Source organism: Carassius gibelio, chromosome A15 (genome assembly GCF_023724105.1).
Source record: "Carassius gibelio isolate Cgi1373 ecotype wild population from Czech Republic chromosome A15, carGib1.2-hapl.c, whole genome shotgun sequence".
NCBI lineage: Eukaryota > Metazoa > Chordata > Actinopteri > Cypriniformes > Cyprinidae > Carassius > Carassius gibelio.
Window position 1 is genome coordinate 7171649 of NC_068385.1, and position 26235 is coordinate 7197883.

The following is a 26235-nucleotide window of genomic DNA, read 5'->3' on the forward strand; positions in this document are numbered from 1 at the left end:
ATACTATTTTATCTGAAGGACATTTTTTATATTTATTTATATGTTTGTTTATTGGAAAAATATGGATGCTGCCATATTTCTGAGTTTAAATAAATAAATAAATACATACATGCACATATTTTGGGATCAGTAAGATTTTAACATGTTTTAAAGAAGTCATTCTGTTCATAATTCGACCACAAAAATACTGTAATACTGTAAAATATTATTATCATATAAAATAACGGTTTTCTATTGTAATATAATGTCAAATATAATTTATTTCTGTGATGCAAAGCAGATTTTTATTATTATTTTCTGTTTTATCATCATTACTCCAGTCTTCTTCAGTATCACGTGATCCTTCAGAAATCGTTCTAATATGCTGATTTATTATCAATGTTGGAAACAGTTTTGCTGCTATATATATATAGATAGATAGATAGATAGATAGATAGATAGATAGATAGATAGATAGATAGATAGATAGATAGATAGATAGATAGATATAGATATAGATATAGATATAGATAGATAGTCTCTTTTGATTAATAAAGTTAAATAGAACAGCATTTATTTGATATATATATATAGTCTTAATTATCACTTTGCTGTCCCAAGAAATGCTTTTAATACTTTAACAGTTTCAACATGCTGAACAAAAGCATTTCTTTAAAATAAATAAATTAATTAATTAATTATTGACCCCAAACGTTTAAGCAGTAGTTTATATTGTTACAAAATATTTCTATTTTAAATAAATGCAGTTCTTTTTAACTTTATATATAATAAAATAAATGCTGCCACTACTGCTTTAAAACACATGAGCAGTGATCGCAGCTGTCCTCCGGTCCGCCACGCGGCGCTGTCTCCCCGTGCGCTCATCGCTCCTCAACGCTCGCGGACGGAAGATTGTGTTAGCGTCAATCTCATGTGGCCTAGTCGCGAAAATCCACTTTACAAATGTTTATCCGAGTCCAGGAGAATATATGTAATATATATTTGAATTAATAACGCTCATGGACATGGAAGCGGTGAACGCTTTTAACGGGGAGGTGAGAATTTGTGTTTTATTTGCCCTTTTCCGCTTATCGTTAAGTTACTCCAAAACAATCCGTGTTTTATGTGTGGTTACTGTTCTCTGATGGATCAGTGTCATATATTTATGCAGTTTAATGTTCTAAACTCAAATATAACCTGAAATATAGTTCAACAGATGTGATATGAGTATACATTAAATGTATTTAGTGATCTTCCACCTCTTTGTGCTACGCCTAATTAAATTAACAGCACCTTTATGGTTTATTAAGAGATACACAATATTTTAAGGGATTTAATCTAGTTTTAACCTGTTTGTTGTAATAGAATTGAATATAGAGTTGATTAACTCTATTGATGAGTGGTATAAAGGCGTCCCTGATCTCTAAACAGAGATCTGTCATTTGTTATGAGGTTAATTGTATGTTTTATTAATTTTGGCATGATCTATATTATCCTGTTTCTTCCCTGTAGATGTTGTCCATGATGGACATGGCTCCCCCAATCTCTCGAGCCAAAATGATGTCTGTAACCAAAGCAGGAATCAAAGCTATCAAGGTATGTCAGGACAGAAATAAGAAAAGGATTTTGATCAATTATTAAAAATGATTTAATTTGTGTTCCAATTATTTTGTTTGCAGTTTGAAATGTGTTTTGCATGCACAGTAGTATACTGATAATGCTTAATTTCTGAAAATGAAAATTAGCTGAAAAGTAGCTCAGCCTCATTGATCCTCTGCAGTGAATGGGTGCCGTCAGAATGAGAGTCCAAATAGCTGATAAAAATCATTCACACATCTTCAGTCCATCAGTTAATGTCTTGTGAAACAAATCCATCATGTCATCAACTTAAAATCATTGTTTTCTGAGTAAAAAATAAGATTTCTATCAATTATATAGCTTTCTCTAGTGCCAAACTCATCCTATCTGAATCAGGAGAGAAATCTGCACAGATCAAACATAGTTTACAGTTGAAAACATGGACGTTTGGACTTATTATGGTCTTGTATTTTCGGCCCAAAGTGACGGTTAAAAGCCTTTATGATGGATCGGTTTCTTACAAACATGCAGCTTTTCACTTCACTAAATGTTAACTGATGGACTGGAGTTGTGTGGATTATTGTGATGTTTTTATCAGCTGATTGACTCTCATTCTGACGGCACCCATTCATTTTACATGGTAGAAGAGGAATGAATAAAAATTCTCATTTGAAACCAGTTTTCGCGTGTTATTCGTTTATTGATTTTGATAGTTGATGCTGACAGTTGTTTATTTATTGAGTTTACAGACTGAATTTTTATGATCTGCTTTGTTAGCTTTACAAGCACGTTGTTCTAATTGTGGAGAAGTTCATCAAGAGGGTATGTAATAAACAATATACTGACGTTCCTGTACTGATGTTCGCTGTTATGAGTAGGTAAAGATTGATTGACGATGATTTCTTTTTTCCATCAGTGTAAACCTGATCTAAAGGTTGCTGGTCTGTATGTGGTCGACTCAATTATCCGACAGTCCAGGAATCAGTTCGGCACAGACAAGGATGTGTTCGCTCCGAGGTTTTTGAAAAACTTCACACTTACCTTTCAGAACCTTTTCCAGTGCCCAGCTGACGATACGGTACTGAATCACAGAATTTAGAGTGAAGTTACACTGAAATGTTTCTGTGCAGGTGGATTTTATTGGTGGATTTTGTGTGTTGAAATGTAGGGGAAGATATTGCGTGTGCTGAATCTGTGGCAGAAGAATGACGTGTTTAGCATGGACATCATTCAGCCGCTGTTAGACATGGCCACCGCTCCTGTACTACCTCTTGTGGAGAATGCAATCACAGCTGCTGGTAAATAAGAACAGTTATTACATTGTCATTATGCTTCACTCCAGGTTTTGTACCAGGCCTTGTACCAGGCCTTTAAATTTACACTAGCGTTCAACAGTTTGGGGTTGGTAAGATTTCTCTCCAAGGCTGCATTTATCTGATCAAAAAAACACAGTAAAAATAATATAAATGTTTTATAGTTCAAAATAACTGTTTTGTGTTGTGATATATTTTAAAATGTAATTTATTCCTGCGCTGAAATGTGAAATATTCAGCATTATTACTCCAGTCTTCAGTGTCACTTATCAATGTTGAAAACAGCTGTGCCGCTGTTTTTCTCAGAATTCTTTCAATAGAAAGTAAAAAAAAAACAGCATGTATTTAAAATTTAAATTTTGTAACATTATAAATGTCTAATTTGATTAATAATATAATGCATCTGAATTTCATTGCATTTTTTCCAACAACGTCAACAAAAAAAATCTTACTGAGCCTAAACTTGTGAATAATGCATAAACTTAAGTGTAACCCGTATCCTATTCAAACTAACAGCCTGTTAAACTGCAGTTTTCATCTCTTTTTGTAGCGCTTCCAGCCGTGCCGATGCCAGTGCCAGAGCCAGCCCTCGCTGCAGTCGCCCAGCTCCTCCAGAGCACAGGCGGCATCGAGGTAAAACAACACTCACTGCACTCAAATACAGCTCTCTTTCTGAAAATATCTGAAGTAGATTGATTCATTCTGTTGCAGATTGAGCATAAGAGTGCAATGGAGCAATAAAACAATATTACTTTTTAGAAATTGTAAATGAAACAAAGATTAGTATGTTGTAGAAAATACTATTTCAGTCTTTCTACTTAAATGTCTTTTTTGTTGTTGTTTCTTTGTAATTATTTGTGTTTTAATTCACTAGCAGTTTCTGGGTAAAAATGGTTTCAGAATACATCCCTATAGAGTGCACATTTTCAGTTTTTTCTTGTGTAGCTGTTAGAGATGCTTGACTTTCTTCATAGTGTTGGTGAAATGTATTTGAGTTGAAGTATTAATGTTTTTACAACTAAAACTGATACAAAAATAAATTAATGCTATATCGAAATATGCCAAAAAAAAAAGTTTCAATTAAAATATGTAATCTTAATAATACTGAAATAACACTGCTTATGCGGCCATAATATTTATATTTTGATATTTAATCTGCTATGTGTGTTTCATTTACAGCAGCTGCTCCAAACTCTCCAGCAGGTCGGAGGGGCGGGGCTTCCTCAGTCCTCTGCCCCGCCCCCTGAGCAGAAATCATCTTTAGCTAAGGTAAGCAGTCAGTAAATTCGATGCTTACAACCATTTTGACATTACTCATATATACTCATATATCCTGAAGTGTGACTAAAAGTACGAAGATGTAAAAAATCTGACAATATCAGTTTCAGCAATATCAGCATTTTGAGTGCTGTTGACCAGCTTCTTAAACCGATCTGATTGGCCATTGTGTTCACGCTCTCAACAGTTATGTCTGTAATTGGCTACAATGATCATCGCTTACACAGACACACGGGATCCGTAATAATCTTCTTATAGACTGATCCGCTGATATCGTCACATTATTTTAAATTCCATACTGACGTCGGTTCTATTGAAAACACTAATGTCTGGTTCGGGAATGAATAGAGTAGAATCTGGGAGATAGCAGCATTATAGAAAGCGCAGAGTGAATTGATTCTGTAACACTTGTGTTTGTGGTTTGACTCAGTCTCTGCTGGATCGTTTTGATTATGATGATGACCCTGAGCCTGTGGAGGAAAAGACTGAACCAGCTCCTGCTGCTCCCATCACCATGTAGGACGACATAAACTCATTTCTTTCAGTTCACATATGGTGAAATATCATTTAGTTTTTTTTTGCAGATATTGATTTAATATTGTCATTCTTTATAGAAACCTCCCCCCAGATTTACAGCAAGCCCTGCAAGCTCATCTTCTGAGTCGGATGGTTAGCCAGGTATTTACTCTGACCTGCTGAGCTTTAAAAAATGAGGGCATGACAAAATAATGTATGCAATGTATCAGATGGTTTCTTGTTGTCCAGACGCAGATGCAGGGTCAGGTGGCACCTCATGAGTTCCCAGTGATCGTTCAGACCCAGATAGCAGATAACACTCCTCAAGTCTTTGATGAGAGTATAACCCAGCAGCTACAGCAGGTATGGAGCATCTTCAGCAGATATTATCATACCTCACAGGTCAAAATGTAGAGCTCTTACTGAAACTACAATGAAATTATTTTATTTATTTTTTTGGATTCTGTTTAATGGTTTCATTGTATTTATCAAAAATCACATCTATTTAAACTCATGAAACTTTTACAGTTTAGAATCAGTTTCTAAAAAATGTAACACATTTATGAGTTTTTGTTTTTATATCAGGATTCCGCTTTAATGGTTTAATAATCAATTGATCAGACATGCTCATTGAATTCATGAAACTTTAGCAATTTGATCATTTATCAGTATTTTTACTATTTGTACTATTTATTTCCAGAAATTCTATGTTGTCTGTTTCAATGTTTCTGTATTTATGATTTAATACAAATTTATTATCAAAACTGGTGGCAATCAAATGAAGCCATAAAACATGAACTATTTAGTTAATCTTTTAAAATATAGTTATTGCTATTTGATTAGGTGTACAGTTGTACTTTATTCATTAAACATTTTCCAGATTCTGTGACATTCCATGTTATACATTAAATTCCATTTTTATGACTGTATTCTGTTATTGTCTGTGTTTTCCGCATTGTGGAAATGATAAATCCATATGTAAATGCTAAAATGACTCGCTCTGAACTTTGACATAAGATTGCACACATCAGTTCGGTCAAAATCACATACAGTTTGTGTTTGATTAATTCCAGGCTTCAGCTGAGACCGAATGCTCGGTGCATGATGGAAGAGATCGAAGAGGCAGCAGACGGACGAGATCAAGGTGTGTTTCACGAATGTTCTTGAACTTAAAGTCTCTTAAAATGATTTCTGTTTGATTTCTGAATGTTGTGTCTTCTCCCAGGTCTCCACGAAGAAGTTCGTCATCACGCTCACGAAGATCGCGATCCGGCTCACATTCCCGCCGAGAGCGGTCGAGGCTTCACCGCACACGCTCCCGATCCAGCGAGCGCCGAGGCCGTTCCCCACGGGCGAGATCTGAGGAGAGGAGAGACCGAGAGAAAGAGCGAGAGCGGCGACAGAAAGGACTTCCGCCTGTCCAGAAGGAAACTCTCAGTGGTGAGAGCACACCACCTTATCTTAAAACTGTGTTTTACTACAGTGAAGCCTTACCATAGTTTTTGTAAACATTAAATAGAATGTGTAGGGGTATTTTATTTTTTTGTAGCACTAATAAATGTTAGACGTGATCTTATTGTGCTGTTGTACTGATGTGCTGTTCAGGAGTGTTCTCGTCTGTTGGTTTAGTGTGCAGTACTACACTATGGATGGGACAGCTGGACAAAAAGACTCATCAGCAGGACATCATGAGTCTGATGGAGGAGTTTGGACAGATCGAGTCCATCAATGTGTGTATAGATCTATCATATCAATGCACGTCACTGTGGAGAAGTTTGGGGTCTTTTTTTAATTATTTTAATTATTCTGAAAGGATGCTTTAAATTGATAAAGTTACAGGAAAGTAATTTATATTGTTACAAAAGTGAATAAATGTCTCTTATGAATTTTCTATTCATCAAAGATTCCTGAAAGAGTGTATCACAGTTTCTTAAAAAAAAAAAAAAAAAAAAAAAAAAAATATATATATATATATATATATATATATATATATATATATATATATATATATATATATGCTCCTATGTAGAGCAGCAAATCAGCATATTTTAGCATATTTTCATAAAGAATGATTTCTGAAGGATCATGTGACACTGAAGACTGGAATACTGATGCTGAAAATTCTGCTTTTGTTGAAGTTGTTTTTAATTTTAATCATATTTTACAATATTAATGTTTTTACTGTATATATCGAATAAATGCGGTTTGATATATTAAAAATAAAAATCTTACTGACCCCAAACTTTTGAATGGTAGTTCATAAAGCATTAAAAGGCATCACATGTAGAGATGGAAGTCCCAAAATGCATTGCATTTCTATGTGCGTTTCAGTATGGTTTTGTTCACTTATCCACATATTATTTTTAAATGTTGTAAATGAGGCAGAGACAAGTCTCCTACATGATGCAGCTGCCTATGTAGACAACAAGACTGCTCACTAGATATTGGACAGAGCCTGCTGGTAAAATTTGCATCCTTCTGCAATGGAAATTTGGCTCACGGGATTTAGTCAAATGTGAAACCAGTACGAATATTTACATGAATTCCCTTGCATTGATGGCTTTTTTACTTTTCTTTTGTAAGCATGTATTTACACTTTAACTGAAGTTAAAGCAGTTTTTATTAAATCTGTTTCTGTAGATGATTCCTCCCAGAGGTTGTGCTTACATCGTCATGGTGCACAGACAAGATGCCAACACGGCCCTGAACAAACTCAGCAGAGGGGTTGTTAAAGTCAACCAGAAAAATATTAAGGTGCCCTAACCAACCTTTTCTTCCTGTCTGCATGTTTTGGGTTAAGATTCTTGGTCTGGAGTTCTTATTGCTTATTATATGACTTATTCACACCAAGAACACATGTAAGAACAAATTTGTGTAACTAATTTAATGGGTAAGTAAGAAGTTAATTTTGACAATCATTGTCTTTATTATTTTATTTTTGTGAATACACTTCCAGATGGTTTCTAGCTAGACACAAATGCTTTAAACAGTCTTAATGTGTTGTGTTTGCTGTTGGATTCATTGCGTTACTTTACTGATCATGCCAGATCTCATGTTTGCATGTGTAGTAGCTTGTTTTCAATCTGTGGCTGTTGTTTGACTTGTTGTCCTTGATCAGATCGCATGGGCGTTGAATAAGGGCATAAAGACGGACTTGAAGAGGTTTTGGGATGTGGAGCAGGGTGTCACGTATATCCCATGGGATAAAGTGAAACCCAATGATATTCAAAGTCTTCAGGATGGAGGCATGCTTGATGCCGAAACACTCAAACAAGGTAAACACCCACATGTGACCTTTCTTTAGCTTCTAGTTTATTCTTCAATCATGGTTTCTCGAAGGATTTAATGTGTGACATTTTTTTATTTGATCTTTAACTTTAGAGTGGAAAAGTGTTGTGGCCAGTCTGGCTGTGCCAGTAACAGAAGGACCTGAAAGAAAACAGAAAGACGGAGCTGCAGCACCAGCAGTTTCACAGGTAAAACACGAGGGGTTTCGTACAGAACTCCTCAAGGGCATTCAGTGTCTCAGCTCATTTTTCTACTCTTGTTTTGTGACCAGTCCCTCCAGAAAAATGCGGATTTTTTTTGTGATTGTTACGGGGAAAAATCGTTGATTTTGCGGCACGTTTTCTTAAAAAATGCAATGGAATATGCGGGATATTTTTGCAATTTTATGTGATGAAATTGCGTGAACTTGCAAAAACTGCGGTTTGATGAAAAAGATAAAAAAAAAGGTTATTCTCCCAACACCTTTTTCTCACTAGGCTACTACCTTAATGTAAAGAGTAATTTCTTATTACTTCCTATGAGAAGCGAGCATACTAAATCACAGAATATTTAAGTTGCAATCTCTTACTGCAACGTAAATTATTTTACATACTACTAATATAATTACAACTGTAAATTTTTGGTACTGTTCTGTAACAAAAAAGTGCAATCTTACAACTGTAAAGTTGCCTAAACTTCTGAATGAAACTACAACAGTGTTAGTAGCCTAGTGAGAAGGGGGTGTTGTTTTTTTCTCTATTTCATCAAACGGCAATTTTTGCAAGTTCTCGCAATATAATTTGGCTCCAGTGTCATGTAACAAATCAGGAAACTGCTTCACGCGTTTTTTGCGCTTATTTCTGTTGGCAAATAAGAATGATTTGCGCGCTTCAAGTTTCACCGCAGAGTTTGCAGAGTTCACGTCACGTAATTACGTCTCTTCATAAGGTTCCCGTGGCATTTGGGGGAAAATGGTGCTTTACTTGTATGAAGTAAACACAACATTTTTCAACTTTCTGCTAATATATATGTGAGTTTTTTGCAACGAAAATACAGGGATTATGAAATCATGCTAGCCCCACATATTTTGCTTCCTGAAATCGGCAATTTATGTGGCAAAAGAGCGGCGTATTTGAAAAAATGCGACCCCGCATAAATATGCGGCCTTTGGCTGATTATGCATTAAATCAGGCGATCGCATAATCGAATTTTTCTGGAGGGACTGTGTGACGTCTATGACTCATGGGAGGCAAACAATGTTTCTGTGTTCTTTGCTTTGCACTGACGATTTACTGGTGCATGGTTGCCATCATTTCTTGCAAGTGAAAGGCCATAGAGCACAAAATAAAAAGGTTAGTGTCATGACTGTCTAGTTTTCTTTCCGTGTTTCATTGACATCGCTTTTAATGACATTTCTTTGTCATAACATAACACGGTCACTGCTGTCTGTATTGAAAGAAACTGAGAAACTTTTAGTACATCGTTGTTTAATATGACTTCCAAATGATTTGTTACTTAGCTGCCTAAATTAATAGTTAACCCAAAAATACAAATTTGCTGAAACTTTATCCACCTTCACGCCATCCAAGATGTAGATATCTTGTACTTATTTGGAGAAATGTAGCATTGCAGCACTTGTTCATCAATAGATGCTCTGCAGTGAATGGGTGCCATCAGAATTAGAGTCAATCAGCTGATAAAAACATCACAATAATCCACAGTCCATCAGTTAACCTCTTGTGAAGTGAAAAGCTGCGTGTTTGTAAGAAACAAATTAGCTGTTATCAGCTGTTTGGACTCTCATTCTGACGGCACCCATTCACTGCAGAGTATCCATTGGTGAGCAAGTGATGTGATGCTACACTTCACTAAATCGGTTTCCAATGAAAAGTAAAACTCCTCTACATCTTGGATGGCTTAAGAGTGAGGACATTTTCAGTAAATTTAAATGTTTGGGTGAACTATTCCTTTAAATTGAACAGATGCAAATGACTATACTTTATCTAAAACTCAAATTTTAGTAAATGTAGTTGACCAACTTCAGATTTTACCAAATTTGACTTTTTGTGAGACAAGAACGGCAACAGCAAGCAGTACAGTACCACAAGCTCTAAACACAAATAACATTCTGAAGCCCAAGGACACCGTACAATATGAATTGTCTAGTTTTCTCGAAGACATCTTATGTTTCTTATGATCTTGACATCAAACAAGTGTTCTTGATTTAAAAAAAAAAGTTTTAAAAATAACAGCAATGAACTGCCTCCAGATAACTTACCAACATTAAAACGGCTGGCATTCCCATACAATTAGCCATAAATAGTATGATTCCCATTGTTTATCTACTGTATAAAATGGAACACACACAAAGAACGTGCCTTATAAATAAATCTTTATTAATTAATTTCATTTTGAATCTATTTCAAAGAGAGTATGTTCTGGTACATGGGCTGTTTCTCTTCAGACCAGCAGAAACGGCTCTATGCTGGATCTAAATGAGGTTTACTGGCACCTCACATGCATGCACTCCCTAACACACTGAAGCTCATAGAGGTGGCTAGGAACCACAGGTTTAGCAGTCACTTTTACGAAAACCACAGCTTTGGTGCATCACTGGCTGATTTAGGCACAAGGTGGAAGAACATTTGCTGGGAAAACGCAGAAGAGGACAACAGGTGGGTTCAGGAAATGCAAGGAGAATCAGCCATAGATGGTTTAATACTGGTTTATTTGAGTTTAATCTATTGTAAAAGAAAAAAAAACAGCTTATGTCAGATTAAGACTTTTGCGTGCATCTTAAAATGTTTGCAGCTGGTGAATTAGTAGTTGTAAATAAAGGCGGAAACTTACTCAAATGCATTTATTATAATTATTATTTTAGATAAATTTATCGCGCTTCACTACAAGCTGCATGAAAACATGTTGCTAAACTAAAGCTGCTTCATACTTGTTTTTTTTAATAATGTGAAATTTATAAAGCTGTAATTTGTGTTAAAAAGTGTCTGTTATAGGAAACAGAACAAGAAAGGTACATCTTAAAATTTGTGATTGAGTCTTGAGAAAATTAAGATGTCAAGATAGAACATGTATAAATTTTCAAAAACACCCGAAAAGGGTCAGACTTTCAAACCGCGATCAGTAACGAATAACATTATGAGTGCATTGAACCTAATGAAGACCGGCATTACTGGCAAATGTTGGAATGCGTTTGTACGATTGGATTCAGATGTAGTTATATTTGCATATCATCCAGCGCTATTTTTGATCTCTGTGATCTTAAGCATCTTATCTTTTCATTGTTAACTCCTGAAGCACTCTGACTGATTCAGTGATTCACAAATGCACTTATACTGACTAATTTGACATTGTACAGACATACAAGAATTATTTGTTCACATATAATTTGCTAGTCAACTTCTTAAGGCAAGACACTATTGGTGAATATGGTGGAAATCTAAAACATGTTGTCTAGAGTCAGGCGAATTATATATGAACAACCTTAATAAAATATATTACAAATAAAGCTGTTAAGTTTGGTGTATGGAAGTGCTACTGAGGTGGAGATTTCATGGCTCAGTACATGAGAATCTCACTTTGAGGAAACTGCATGTGTTTTAAAAGGAACCTGCAGACTCAAGTGGATGAAGTGTAATAAACACTTAGTAGTTTTTTAGATGTTCTGCATGTTTCTGCCTTTCACGACTGCTACTACCAAATGTAGTTCAAATAATAGCAGTGCATGCGCCCAACAGTGGTAAAGTTCCCTAATGGTTTTTAACTGGTAATCTTCAGTTTGGTGTGTGGTTTAAAAAAGTTAATAGGTGTAAATGATTTTCTACAGACACTATGCTCTTGTTTGTGAGCAAAAATAAACCTTTGTTCAAGCTGAACTCTTAAAGATTGTTATTTGTCATCTCTGGTTCCTTGAAGAACCTTCAACATCTTTCCATTGTGCGAAAGGTTCGAAGCGCTTTGTTTAAGCTAATGAAGCAGCATTTGAAATGACATGTGATATTTGTAATTTGCAGAGATGTATAGTAACGAAATAGAACTACTTCACTACTGTACTTAAGTACTAAAAGGCGGTATCTGTACTTTACTAGAGTATTTATTTTTTTCTCCTACTTCCACTTTTACTTCGGTACATATTTTCGCTGAGTTTAATACTTTTACTCCGATATTTTTTTTATGTGCTGCATCGTTACTCGTTACAATTATAATAATGTTACGAATCATTCCATTACAAACCACTGCCAGAACTGTAGATGGCAGATTTGATGTAGCTGGCACATCATTGAGCGAATCAAGCGATTAAGAAGACTGCGCATGCTGACTGAACTGCTGTGAAGAGAGAACTGAAGATGAACACCGAGCCGAGCCAGATAATGACTCGTTCACGAGTCAAGAACCGGTTGCATCGGTTCTCGGATGACCAGTAACGTTAGTTCTTTCTGACAGTTCGATTCAATAAACCAGTTGAAGAAAACAGTTCACCGATTCTTTTGCGCTCGATGGCTTCTGGCAATGGCTTCATTGGCGTTGACTGCACCTGGGCTCATACCATTAACACAGAATCAGTTCAGAATCAATCACCAAAAGAATCAGTTCGGTTCAGACGCTCTGTGTGTCGGTTTGCTTCACGCTAAATCACACATGCGCAGTATCATCAGCTAACGGTTCACGAATCAGACGCGTCTGACAGAAACGGTTCTTGACTCGTGAACGAGTCATTATCTGGCTCGGCTCGGTGTTCATCTTCAGTTCTCTCTTCACAGCAGTTCAGTCGGTGTACTGTTTGAGTCAATGAATTACTCCGGGATATTGGTTTGTTTTAACTCAGAGGGAGTGTCAGACACATTAAACAAGTTAACAGCTTAATTCATCTGTGGATTAATGCGTATTGGAGACGCGAACTGTTTAAAACGATTCAATTCGATTTGGTGGACTGTTTAAAAAAAGATCCGGTTACATCGAATGATTCGTTCGCGAACCAGATATCACAAACTGCTTTGTTTTTAACTGTCTTACAACAGACACGGAAGAGAAGACAATGCTGAATAAAGTCGTAGTTTTTGCTATTTTTGGACCAAAATGTATTTTCGATGCTTCAAAAAATTCTAAATGACCCTCTGATGTCTTATGGGTTTGAAACAACATGAGGGTAAGTTATTAATGACATCATTTTGCAAATTGGGCTAACTAACCCTAGTAACCGTTTTTTGTTTACAAGAAGTTACAGTCAACGATGGTCCTTTAGGTTACTCATTTGAAATAGTAAAAACAATGTTCAAACTTTTGACTACTTTCTTTAATAGCTACATAACACAATACTTCTACTTTTACTTTCAGTACTTGAGTAGTAAATTTTAAAATAGACTACTTGCAATACTTAAGTACAAAAAATGTTGAATACTTTAGTACTTCTACTTAAGTGTGGTGCTTAAAGAGCACTTCAACTTCTACTCAAGTCACTTTTTTGATAGAGCACTTGTACTTTTACTCAAGTATGGGTCTCTAGTACTTTATACATCTCTGGTAATTTGAGAGCTCCTCTGTGCTTCTGCTCTTCTTGAATGGAGTGAAATCACCAGTTTTTTCCAGTGGACTCACAAAAGTGGTGCTGGAAAACTCCAGTGCTGGGAAGGTAAACGATCAATCAATGTTAGCTGAGCTTCACTCAGCCACAAACACATGGAAATGTAATGGCTTGATGCCAGGATGAATGGAGTTTCACATTTGCTCTAATCTAGTTTAGTGAAATGTTTGGATTTTTCCACTTTTGAAAATGGCAAAGCAATGCATGCATTGCAGAACTTTTAGATTACATTTTTGTCATTCAGCCATTTGGATTCAAATCTGAGAAAGGAATACATACACCTCATTATCGGAACAGCACCAATGCATAGATTGGAGAGTGATCCAATCCACAGAGATGGTCTTGTGTGCCTGTGGATTGAGTCTTTCATGATACAGCATCACCAAATGGTGATTGTTTGGAAACGGCTGGAATCATTTCGGTCGGGCAACCAGGATGTCTGATATTCTGGAGTGTCTGCTCTCTCTCCTCGAAGGAACCAGAGATTTGGTAAGGTGAAATTCTCTTTTACTTGACTTTTGTCCAACCATGCTTTTAGGCCATGTGTTAACGGTGTTTTTCTTACTCTCTACACTAAATATTTGAAATGGCAGAAAACATATTTTGTGCTGATCTATTCAAAGAGTCTAGTCTTAACTGATTGACGAAGTCAGAATCTTTTCTGCTGAGGAGCTAGTGTTGACATCAAGTCTAGACTGCAGTTTAAAATAGCAACAGTGGTTCCAAGAAAAACCTTTCCATTGCACAAAAGGTTCTATAGAACCTTCAGCTTCTTAAGATTCTTAAAACATCCTTCACACTGAGAAAAAAATGGTTCTATTAAGAACTGTACTTTGGGGAACCAAAAATGGTTCTTCTATGCCATCTCTGCGGAAAAAAAAACAACCTTTTTTCAGAATTCTATTCTATCACAACTGTATAATGCACACTGTCATTTAAACTGCATACTGTTATATTTTGTAGTATGTGAAACAATCAAATTCATATTCAAGAAAAGATCAGTTGACAATGCATTCAACACTGTGTGCGTCCACAGTTAAATAACTTTGCTTCAGTCATAAGACGTTTCCATATGAGATTCTTACCATGGGTAAGGCATGCAAAAGTGTTTTTATAAAATGCATCACATTACATGTTTAATACTAAATATTTAGTGACCTTAACACAATATAATTTGACAGCAGATTCTTTATTTTCAGTGTGATTGATTTGTTCTGTCATATCCTATGGCCCCCCAAAAAAACTTGTAAAAAAGATGTAAAATATCAAACCTAATGTCATCTGTATACAGATTGTACTGGAGCTTTTCTTACCTTTCTGAGCCACTTCAGTTAATTCAGTCTTTTTGTTGTTGATCTGTGAAGCTGGTTCCCTGTGTTTACCCAGGTGTCCATGCTGAATAACCACTGTGCAAGACTTTTTGCCTTTTTTGAACATAATTTGTCTTGCTTCATACACAGAGAGAAAAAAATTGAGGTAGCATTTACCTCGAAACCATTTTCACTCAAAACAATTTTTTTTTTTTAACCTTTTTTTGAACTCCCTGTATAACAGACAGGCTTAAGCTTAGTCCCTGACCAAAATGTATGTCTGTGAAACCAGGCCTTGATATTTTGATGGAAGTACAATAGTGGTTTTGATGGCCACTTTATTTCCCACGACTGAAATGTTGTTTTTCACAGAAATGGTGATATGGTGAAAAACAGAGGAGGACTTGATGTATCTTTGTGATTATGACTAATAATGATTATACTATTTTATTTGATTGCCAGGCTTGTAAGATGTTTATAAAGGGCAACAACAGCAATATGACCGAAGGACACCCCAAATAATGAGTAGTTAATGTAAATAAAGTTCCTTAGTTCTTTAGTCTAATTGTTTATGATTGCATAGCAACATAACTATTATAAATGTATAAGTATTGAACATTAATATTGGCTTTATTATTATTATTCTATGGGTATTTCACAGCAGCATCAAACATCATTTAGTGTTATAATCTGGATGGGTTATCTATGGCATCTCTTTTGTATGACGTGCACGTTTCTCTTAAGTTCACTGTTAAATATTCAATGTCTCTTCATTTGAAGGGTGACGTTACTGTCACGGAGATCTGTCTCCATGTTTAGGAGCTCAGGGTCAGCATACAGACTCATAATAACATATTTGCTTTGCCCAGGACCACCACTGATATTAAAATAGTCTGCAAGATATGACCAAAAACATGGCTCATAAGAATCCTATGTAGAGATATATATATAGCGGTTTAGTCAAACAAAATCTATAATTATATATTTTTTGTACCTTATACTTGTGTAAAAAATTACATTTTTGCAACAAATTGATATCATTCATTATATATATATATATATATGTTTATAGTTCTGAACTTTTTTTTTTTTTTTTTTTGAAGCCATCCTTAATTTTCTGGTCATATTCAGAGCTGGACAACTGACTTTTTTTGTGTGTGTTCTTTGCTTTTTGCTTCTGTTTTTGGCACATCAAATATGTGTGCTGTTTTTGGGGAACATATTGCAAAATTCCTTAAATTAACGCAGAACTCCTGCTTATGGATGATATATTTAAATAAAAAGTTTTTTGCTCTTACTGTACAATCTCACCTGTGGACATAAACACAGCCTGATGGTTCAGGATCCAGATCACTAACTCTGAGCTTTCAGTCTCAAGAAGCTCTGATCCAGGTCCTGGAGAGTTCCTGAGTGCTTCTGTGAGTGCTGAGGATGTAATGATTCCCTGAGAAACACTCCTGAGTCAAGTACTATCAGTCGAAAACGGTGCAGCCTTTTCTTTAGTAGTGTGGGTAAAGCTTTGTCCACAAAACCAGTCATAAGTGTACATTTTTCAAAATTGAGATTTATGCATCATCTCATGCAAATATACCTCAGCGACTTAAGACTGCTTTTGTGCTTTATGGTCACATATCTTTATACTAAAAATTTACTCCACTATGACATCATGATGCAGTAACACAAAATACACAAAAATTAAAATGTGCATTGAGGTTTGCATATACATAGTACAGTTGATATGAAACCGCTCTAGCCCAGGTAAAGTTTAGATGTAATATTAAATAGTCATTATAATATGATAAACCGGATGTGTTCTCTCAGTTGAGAGATCAAAATCCTGAAATAACAAAAATTTAATCAATAAATTTAATCCGAATAAAAAGACATTTTAGTTATTAACAATCAAAAGAAAACACTGTCAACAAAATGCATAAATAGAAAAAAAAAGTGTTTAAATATAGCATTTTAATGTACAAATCTCAAATGATTGCAAAAATGAAATAATATTAGAAATAAGCTAGTTTTTCTGTTAGGAAACTAGAACCACCAGTAGGTGGCAGCAAGTGTCTTAAAGAGTGAGTTGAATCCTTAAATCAACAGGTTTGTTTAAAATAAATAATTTAACTTCGCAAACAACTGTGCTTATAGCCTGATTCAATAATTTACTGGTCCATTAAACACTGAGGAACAAAACAAAGTGTAACTCGGAGACACAGCGGTTCTGCTGTTTTGTTTTAAAGCAATAATCCCCAAGAAGCCGTGGTTTACAGTGATCACAGAGCAAATAAAATGTAATATATATATATAAACAAGTAGTCTTCAGGCAAATAATGTAGTTCCTCAGAAACGGTTGTGGTTGCAACAAAGTGGATGATGAGCAACACACAAACATAAACAAAAAGTGTTTGTAAAGTAGTTCACAACAGCTTCAACCAATCAGAATCAAGAAGTGTTTTATAATCTAAATTATTTGTATCATCATCTTCATCAGTGTGCTGAGCTAAATGATTAATGGAGCTGTTTAAAGTACCCATGTGATCACAAATTAATTGGTGCAGGTGCAATTCAATACGTTTGTCCTTGTTTTGTGTGAAGTAATTATAACTAGCAGTTTATGCTGTTTGATTATGGTCTTGAAGGTCGCGGTTGGAAGCTGTTAGCCCTTATGTGTGCAGTGGAAATGTGGCTGATCATTTCTGACTGGCAAATAACTGAACAAATCAAACAAACATAAACAGGTCAATGCAGGGCCCATGGGCTGCAGCCCAGTCAAGCCCAATGGTAAGTCCAGCCATGGATACAGTCCATTCACTGAAACGATACAAAATTATAAAAAAGTGAATTCATATAAGTATTATTGGAGCAAAATGTAAAAAGTTCCCTCTAAATTCTCTCTGTGGCAATCTTAGCCTTAGCCTCTTTTTTATAATAGGATGTTCTTAATTTAATAATATATTATTATATTATATTCTGTTTATTATCTACATTTACGTTTATTCATTTAGCAGACGCTTTTATCCCAAGTAAAAAAAAAAGCAACAAAAGAGCAATGATATACAAGTGCTATAACAAGTCTCATTAGCTTAAACGCTGAACACGTAGCAAGGGCTTTTAGATAATATAATAAATAAAAAGAAAACGGAGAATAGAAAAAGAATAGAGCAAGCTAGTGTTATAGGTCTTTTTTTAATTGTGTAATAAATGAAAAGAAAACATTGAATATAAAAAGATTTGAAAGCTACAGTAGTTAGATTTTTTTTATATTATGATTATATTATTATGTGATATTATGAGTTATATATGAATATTATCTAAGTTAGTCTGTGAAGTTAGACTGTGTTCATAACCCTAGACGGACCGAAATGATTAAATTAATGCACACATTAAACAATTATTACATTAATGCACACTGCTGTTATTTTTTATTTTTTTTAGATCTATTACTGTGGTAAGATTTGAGATGACACCTGCATAAAAAAAAAAAAAAAAACTCTGCACATAAAAACTGAACTTGCCAGGTGCCTTGAATATGGCACAGACCGTCTTTCACTGTTCAGAGGCTGGAATACACTACACTGATTTGACAACACTATGCATCACATATCCGAGTCTGTGTTCATTATACACTGATTTCCAGTTAATGAGTCTTCTCAAATCTGCAGACTGGCTTGGACTTTCAACTTTGTTGACAATTCATCCAGACACTAAATCGAGGCAAAATTAGTATTCAGTATTCAGTATTCAGTGTGTATTCAGTGGGTAGCCTAGGAAAATTAGCAAACTGGACTTTATGAGCTAGTCAAAGACTGGCCATGTGAAACTGAGTTTGTGCTAAAGTTTTACATTAAAAGAATAGTTCAAGTAAACATTTGCTGAAAATGTACTCACCCTCAGACCATCCAAGATGTAGATGAGTTTATTTCTTCATCAGATTTGGAGAAATGAAGTATCATATCACATGCTCATCAATGGATCCTCTGAAGTGAATGGGTGCCGTCAGAATGAGAGTCCAAATAGCTGATAAAAACAGCACAATAATCCACAGTCCATCAGTTAACATCTAGTGAAGTGGAAAACTGCATCATTATTTAACTTCAAACATCCCTTCTGGCCAAAATACGAGTCCATAATCCATAATAATCCTTCCTCCATTGAAAAAGCATCCACCCACACAACTGTTTCAAGCTGTTTTGGACTGTTTTCAATAGTAAACAGTGCTTGATCCGTGCAGATTTCTCTCCTGATTCAGAACAGACAACTTTTTCACTGGAGAAAACGAGATCTCCTCGGCATGAGGATGTTCTCCACAGGATTTTATACCAACTTCCAAAGTTTTTATAAGATGGTGCTTACATTTCAGAGCGCATATTTTATGCAAGCGTCAGGCAATGGATTTTGCTTCATCATACAATACTGAACGGTGGTTAATTTTTATTCACACTGGCTATAAAAGAAACATCTTCAGTGTTTTGAGGTCTGAATGTTAAACAGTACCTGTGCATGTAAGACCTTTAGTTTTGAATGGCTTCAGATGGCAGCAAATCAATTTTATATGCGTTGTAAAATCTAAATAGTGTTACCTGTCACATGTGACATTATTCTAAACAACTTCTTCCAGGATTGATCCTCAAAACTTTGAGATGTAGTTTAAACGGTTTTGTCTAATTTGTGTTTGTGTGCGATAAAGAATACAGCAGAACACTCTTTGCCTCCTCATGTCCTAGAAAACATATATCTTTGATTTCTCAAGGCTCATTGCTGTTAGAAATGTCCTTTCACACAGCTGTTCCTCATCTTTTCTTCTGGATATTATAGACCCCTTCAGTTCAACCTGTTGGCACATTGACTGTCGTCCCAGGACCCCCTCCCAAAATGAGTTTAGCACCTCCACCCTCGATCACAGGAGCCTCCCCTCCGTCGTTCCCTCCTCCTGGATTCAACCCCTCGCAGATGCCTGCAGGTACTGAAGTTAATTCTTCTGGATAAAGAATGGATCACGGTTTCCACAAAAATATGAAGCCGCACAGAAACTGTTTTCCACATTGATGTTTATGAATGAATAGACCAGAATGAAATAACAACACACAGTCACTTTAACATGAAACATTGCCTTGTTTTTAAGCAGGATTCCCTTCTATGAACCCCGCAGGTCCTCCTCCATCCGTCACAGGTATCTCTCAGCTGTAACTCAATATAAAATTAAATTCAACATGATACAAGATAGGCCAAAATGTTGATACATGTTCCCAGTCCTGTTTTTAAACTATTCATGATTCTTGTAAATGATTTATCGTTGCATGTAACTTCAAAGAAACCATAGTTTGTAAAAACTTTCAAAATGTGCTCAATACATCTCTACATTATTTAGCTTTAAGTCACTTTCTGCCATCAAGTCAGTTCCAGATGCATAAAATCAAGTGATGGTGATGGATATCCTGATAAACTTGGAAACTTGACTTGGTTTATGCATCTGCGAATGATGTTGGAGAAATCAAAGGCTGTCTGTTTGTAGCTAAACTTGTTTACTAAAGCTAGTCATGTTTTTGTCTTTTGTAATAACAGAAACCCCAAACGAAGAACCTTCGAATGAATCCTTCGAGGCCTTCGAGAGTCACACGGACCACACAAGTGCTCAAGCGCTCAGTCCGCCTCCTCTCAGGGGGATTCGGGGGCCCAGACCGGGACCCCTACCGCCACACCCCCCTGTGGGGCTCCGCCCACCCTTCATGGCCCCTTTCGCTAATAACGGGCCCCGTCCCATCCTGCCCCCTCCAAATATGGCTCCTCAAATGATGCCCCCTAGGGGCCCTAACCCCATGTTCGGAGAACCCCCTGCAGGGCGATTCCAGATGCGCATGATGGGTCCTCCAGGACACGATTTCCCCCGTCACAAGCTCCCGATGGGTCCTAGAGGAGAGGAACCACACTGGCAGGCTCAAGGACCCGAAAGGGTCCCAGACAGATTTGGAAATGAGCCACCTTTTCATCGGGGTGGATGGGGAAGGGGTGGCCCTCATGGACGGAGTCTTTTTTAGGGACTAGACTGTGGAAAACAGGCCTCTCCATCCATGTACAATGGGAATACGGAAAACATATCCATGTAATATATAAGGAGTCCACATGAAACCAACAGACACTGTTTCTAAAGTTCACATCTCTGAGTGATAGTGCTCATGTTGTCATGTTCGTTTAAATAGGAGAGACAGCACCAGAGATCATATATTAGAGAATTCCCGTCTCACTCCATGCAAAATCTACAAAATCTGTGAAATTACACTCACTGCCATAGACTTATATTAGAGGTCTCGTGTAACTTGTTAAATGTAAATAGTACAGTACAGTTGGCACATTTCTCAATTGTTCAGTGAAGAACCATCTGTGGAAAATTTTCAGTCCGTCTTCCGTTGTGCATATTTGGAGGTAGTATTTTCTTTAAAACTTCCATAGCTTTCAGTGAGAGAGCGAAACTCTAGCCAGCAGTGGAGGATCATCTTTGGCCGGTTAATTTAAGCTATTTTTTTACCAAACAATATTTTTCTCTCTCTCTTAATTGGTTTGTATTAACATGCTAAAACGAACACGATTAAATGTTGTGGCTACTTTAACTTGTTAGTTTTCTTTTGCAAAGACTTGAATTGTAGAAAATGCAGTTTTGCAGTTGTCTCAGTAGAGGGCGCCATTTGTCAAGACTCAAACCTGTCAGTCTCGTAAAATGTGGAAAAAATGTATTTCTTAAACAAGGTTATAATTGGTAACTAAAGCTAAAAATAAATCTTTAGTTGAAATTAAAATGTCAACAAAGAAAATATTTTGTAATCATTTTTTTAATTATCATTTTTAATCTCATCTAGTTAAAAACAACAAAAATACTGAAACCTGAACTTTATTAAAATTACACTTATTATAATTACGCTAAAACAACCCTGTTCTCAACACACGTGTCAATTAAGATTAAATATGAACTATATTTTAGTTGTTAATTAATTTGAATGTTAATTCATATGAAAGACAGGTTATTACAAAAATATATAAAAAAGTTGAATCATTCTGGAAGTGTCCAGCTCAATCCATGAGTAAAAAATCCGTGGCATATATTTAATATTCATCAGTTGAGTAGATGTGTGTGTTATGAATAGATATTTTGCTGTAGTTCTATTTATGCTTTTAAAGACAGGCTATTTAGCTTTAAACAAAGAAACAAGGATAATTTCAAGATTATATGTTATAATAATATATTACTAATGTATTACTATTACTATTAACATATTACTATTTCATTATTTTGTGATGATTATTTGTATCTAGTGTAATAAAAAACAATATTTAAATAAAAATAGATATTATTCTAGAAATAATTGAAAAAATAATAATGTAATTCTAGTGATGATTTAAAAATAAAAGTAATAGTATAATATTTATAATGTCTTGTATTTTATATAATAATCTATTATTGACTAATTACTAAATAATCATTTTTCTCGATGGGCCAGCATAGTTCCAACAAGTGCGTGCGCGCGTCCGGTAAGAGTGTTCCACGGGTACAGCGCGCGCTCTCCTCACTGAAAGCACGTGTGCGCGCGCGGAGCGCCGCGTCTGACCGGAGAGACGCGCTGGACGCTATGATGTCTCTCAGTCACCTCACACGCAGGACACCGTTCGGAATTATGACGGGTATGTACATACAATAATACACATTTACAAATGAATGGCATTATTTTTTCGCGGAATTGCGATGAGGCGACAGAAATGCTGAGGCACGTGACTGCGGCATCACTAGAGACCGCGCGTGCTGGGCGCGAAATGTTAATTGACTCGCAGTAATTGTGTTTGTTTATCTAGGTTGCGTTTAGGCTAGTGATTCTCAGCTAACCGTTTTTGGTTCCCGCCCTGATCAGAAATTTCTAACGGAAATTCTGTCAGAATTAGAAAGCAATCCTAAAGGATCCTATAATGAGAATTTACAACATACAAAAAATATGTTTTTAGGTCATAGTTTTCCAGATGCCCGTGTGAAACATAACAAATTAAGCATCTGAAAACTTTTAAGTTAATCCAGTAGCGTCTTATTTGATTATTTTTTGGATTCATATTTTGATTCATACAATTGTTCCAGATTATGATACAAATTGTAATACTATAACGTTACATATTGCTTCAGGATTTTTTACTAGGGCAGTATGGTTGTAAATCAAATAAACCTTAATGTAAGCTTGTGTAAGTTCTTAGGCTGTCAAACAAAAACATTCCTTAACATTCAGACAACATTAGTTTGTGGTTCTGAAAATAACCTTTAAAGGACCTGTTTCTTCTTATAGGGTGATTAAACAAAAACCTTACATTAATGTTCTGGGAACGGTAGTCTTTGGTTATTAAAAACATAAAAGATTGTTTCTAGAATGTTAGAAGTTGGTTCCCAAAAATAATGCAAACCGTGTGGTAACATTTAAAGGATTAGTTCTCTTTCAGAATAAAAAATTCCTGGTAATTTACTCACCCCCATGTCATCCAATATGTTCATGTCTTTCTGTCTTCAGTAGCAAAGAAATGAAAGGTTTTTGAGAAAAACGTTCCAGGATTTTTCTCCATATAATGGAGTTCAATGGTGGACAACGGGCTGAAGGTCCAAATTGCATCTTCAAAGTTATTTACATGATCCCAGCCGAGGAATTAAGGGGTTTATCTAGCGAAACAATTTGTCAAAAAAATAAAATAAAATATATATATATATATATATATATATATATATATATATATATATATATATATATATATATACCTTGTGTAAAGCTCTTAATATACTTTTCAACAACAAATGCTCTTCTTGCAATGTGAAAACCTTTCAACACGAAGAAGATGTCCAAATTTTTCTTATTTTGTTGAAATATGATTTTTTTCCATTTAGTTCTGCCCTTCGTAAGCAACAGAAGATACTTGTTTGTTTCCCTGAAGAGAAATTAAGTACAATTTACCTTGATCTTCAAATTCCCAAATTTTTTTTTCTCACTAGAGCATCAGTGAATGTTTGAATCTTTTTTAATAGTTGTCTTTGAGTGCCTCAATTGTGCCTCAAAATAAAAATGGATCTCAAAATCATAAAGTCACTGCTGGAAAGGGTTCAAATATGCAACGATGCTGGAAAACTGAAGAATCTGCAGGACCTTAAAGATTTTTCTGAAGATCAGTTCTCAGTTTAACTGTTCAGAACAATCAAGGGACTCATGCACAACCATCACAAAACAGAAAGACAGTCGAGGATCATCAGGTAACCACACACAGTATTAAAAGAACCAAGGGTTCCCAAACTTTTGAATGGGGTTATTTTTATAATTTCAGCAATTTTTTCATCCTGTCAGACCCCATTGAATACCATTATATGGAAAAAAACAATGAAATGTTTTCCTCAAATACCTTGATTTCTTTGCTACTGAAGAAAGAATGAAAGAAGTTCTTTCATACTGTTAATCTACTGTAAGTCAACAGATGTGTTCGAGATGCATCAGATGTTTGAGCGCGTCCATGCGTGTGTTATGAATTCATCTGCAGGATGCTCAGTCAATGCCAAGGGCACAATCTCTCCGGTGACCCTGTCCTTACAGCTCAAAGCGCACTGTACTGCTGATTTTAAAACAAGGACGTGACAGTCCTTCACTGCTCGTGTCACTGGAGGTTTTCCTCTAGAATAAATGTGGAGAGATTGGCTTCTCTTGATGTGTTCTCATCTGGTGCATTGATGCTCAGAATATGTGCCACATGGTGACATGCAGATCGGTCCTGTTTAAAAATGGATGTTTGGGTGCATTTCCATTAATTGATTAAATAGATAAAAATGCATTATATTATATTATATTAGTGATACCATTTGTAATGACATTTCAGGCTTCAAAAGCATGCTGCTGTGGTTTTGTGGATGACACGTTGCATTGCTATTTGGTTGCTAAGATGTTATTTATAATATTCAGATATGACTCAAATCCCTCATATATTGGTGCATTTCCATGCAAGCTCCATTCACGGCGAATCTGATTGGTGAGATTTTCTGTACAGCATCGTATAGCCTTCCGCCAGACATTCAGCTTTTAAACTGATTAAAAAATAAGTTAAAATAAAGTGAACGGATGGCTTCAACAAAAGCATACCATCTTTTAACAACCGTGAAACTCACAGTATGTCTGTATTTAAAGCTTTATAAGTTATCACTGAAAATCAATTACCTATGGAGAAAATGAATGGAATTTTTATTTTTCGGAACCCAACTTTGCACTTTGTGTCCATTCCAAAATCAAAATGACCAATATGTTCACCAGGCATTTCCCAAAGCTTTGTAAGCTTAGATTATTGAGATCATTTCTATGATCTACAAAGCTAGTACAATGCTCCATTAAAATGGATACAAGTCCCAAGCAGGACAAGGAAACCCCAGAGAATTTGAGTGGTATATGAGGTCGGTGAAAAGCAGAGAGTGTTTAGTTAAAGATCTTTCAGTTGTAGCTTGATGTGTCTCCAGGGCAGAGAGAAAACTCTCTCTCTCAGGTTCAATTCTCAGTTAAACAAGCTTTATCAGAGAGCAGATGTGATAAAGATTGGAAATGAGAGATGAGAAGCGTTGGAATGCATTGATATGCACCAATCAACCATATGCTAAAATAAACAGCTGTATAATCGGTGCTCAATTAGGACTCATGCATATTTTATTTTAAATGCAAAATGGCTATTTAAATGTTTGACCTGTTTCAGTCTTTTCTTTTTTTTTAATTATGCCCGTCTTCCTTGTTATTCCAGCTGTCGTGGATCTTCTTTATCATAATGTTTGTGTGGGCCTGTTGTGGGATTTGTGTATTAATAACGGGGGGGTTGTACAGATCTTGACATTTTTTTTGTGCTGTGATGAAACATGCCATGTGGAAGGACTCCAAATATGCATATTTGAAATCTTCCTAATGTGATGTTCATATGATACACATGTCGACAGAATTGTTCATTCACTCCAGAACAAATTGAGAATGAACATTTGTTTTTGCTGAGACAGACGGGTTTGTGTTTGTTTACAATAAGGACAGCAGGATTCACGGGCCACAAACATTCTTCAATGACAAAATTAAAAATTGTTCTTTTGATTTTACCTATTTAAATGCTGAATGCCGTTACCATTACCATATGGTGCATTGTCCGTTACTTTTTTAAAAATTAATTAATTTTGACTGAAGTGGAGTTTTGGAGTTCGGAGCTGGTTCGCGAATCATTTGAGTCAGTTTGGGGATCGAGAATCATTTGAGTCAGTTCGGGAGTTGGAAGTGTGAATCATTTGAATCAGTTCGGAGCGGGTTCGCGAATCATTTGAGTCAATTTGGGAGTTCGGAGCGGGATCGCGAATCATTTGAATCCGTTCGAGAGTTCGTAG

At 35.8% G+C, this 26235-nt stretch overlaps 2 protein-coding genes across 3 annotated transcripts in view; both read left to right on the plus strand.

Moving 5' to 3' along the window:
* The first annotated feature begins 839 nt into the window (after window positions 1-839).
* LOC128029035 (SR-related and CTD-associated factor 4) lies at window positions 840-21442 on the plus strand. Of its 2 annotated transcripts, none has more exons than XM_052616497.1 (19): window positions 840-1034; window positions 1492-1575; window positions 2335-2379; window positions 2474-2635; window positions 2726-2855; window positions 3421-3503; window positions 4050-4139; window positions 4579-4664; window positions 4763-4826; window positions 4914-5027; window positions 5738-5808; window positions 5890-6104; window positions 6294-6394; window positions 7305-7418; window positions 7783-7939; window positions 8046-8140; window positions 19653-19797; window positions 19960-20007; window positions 20400-21442. In XM_052616497.1, the coding sequence occupies exons 1-19, from the start codon at window positions 999-1001 to the stop codon at window positions 20870-20872; spliced, it is 2313 nt and encodes a 770-aa protein (XP_052472457.1). In that variant the 5' UTR covers window positions 840-998; the 3' UTR covers window positions 20873-21442. The 2 variants fall into 2 exon arrangements, with proteins under 2 accessions (XP_052472457.1, XP_052472458.1); XM_052616498.1 differs by having other exon boundaries at window positions 19963-20007.
* An 881-nt stretch (window positions 21443-22323) lies between these two features.
* LOC128029024 (rho guanine nucleotide exchange factor TIAM1-like) overlaps window positions 22324-26235 on the plus strand; it is a 77177-nt gene continuing 73265 nt past the window's right edge. The window contains exon 1 of the mRNA XM_052616469.1: window positions 22324-22508. The gene's annotated coding sequence lies outside the window, so the exon portion shown is untranslated. The remainder of the gene's footprint in view (window positions 22509-26235) is intronic.

What these genes read in the sequence shown, in the direction of transcription:
- LOC128029035 (XM_052616497.1), top strand. Translation starts at nt 999, where the DNA reads ATGGACATGGAAGCGGTGAACGCTTTTAACGGGGAG. An exon ending in AGCAGACGGACGAGATCAAG is followed by an intron (nt 5,809 to 5,889) that starts GTGTGTTTCACG and finishes GTCTTCTCCCAG; the next exon opens with GTCTCCACGAAGAAGTTCGT. An exon ending in CCCCTCGCAGATGCCTGCAG is followed by an intron (nt 19,798 to 19,959) that starts GTACTGAAGTTA and finishes CTTGTTTTTAAG; the next exon opens with CAGGATTCCCTTCTATGAAC.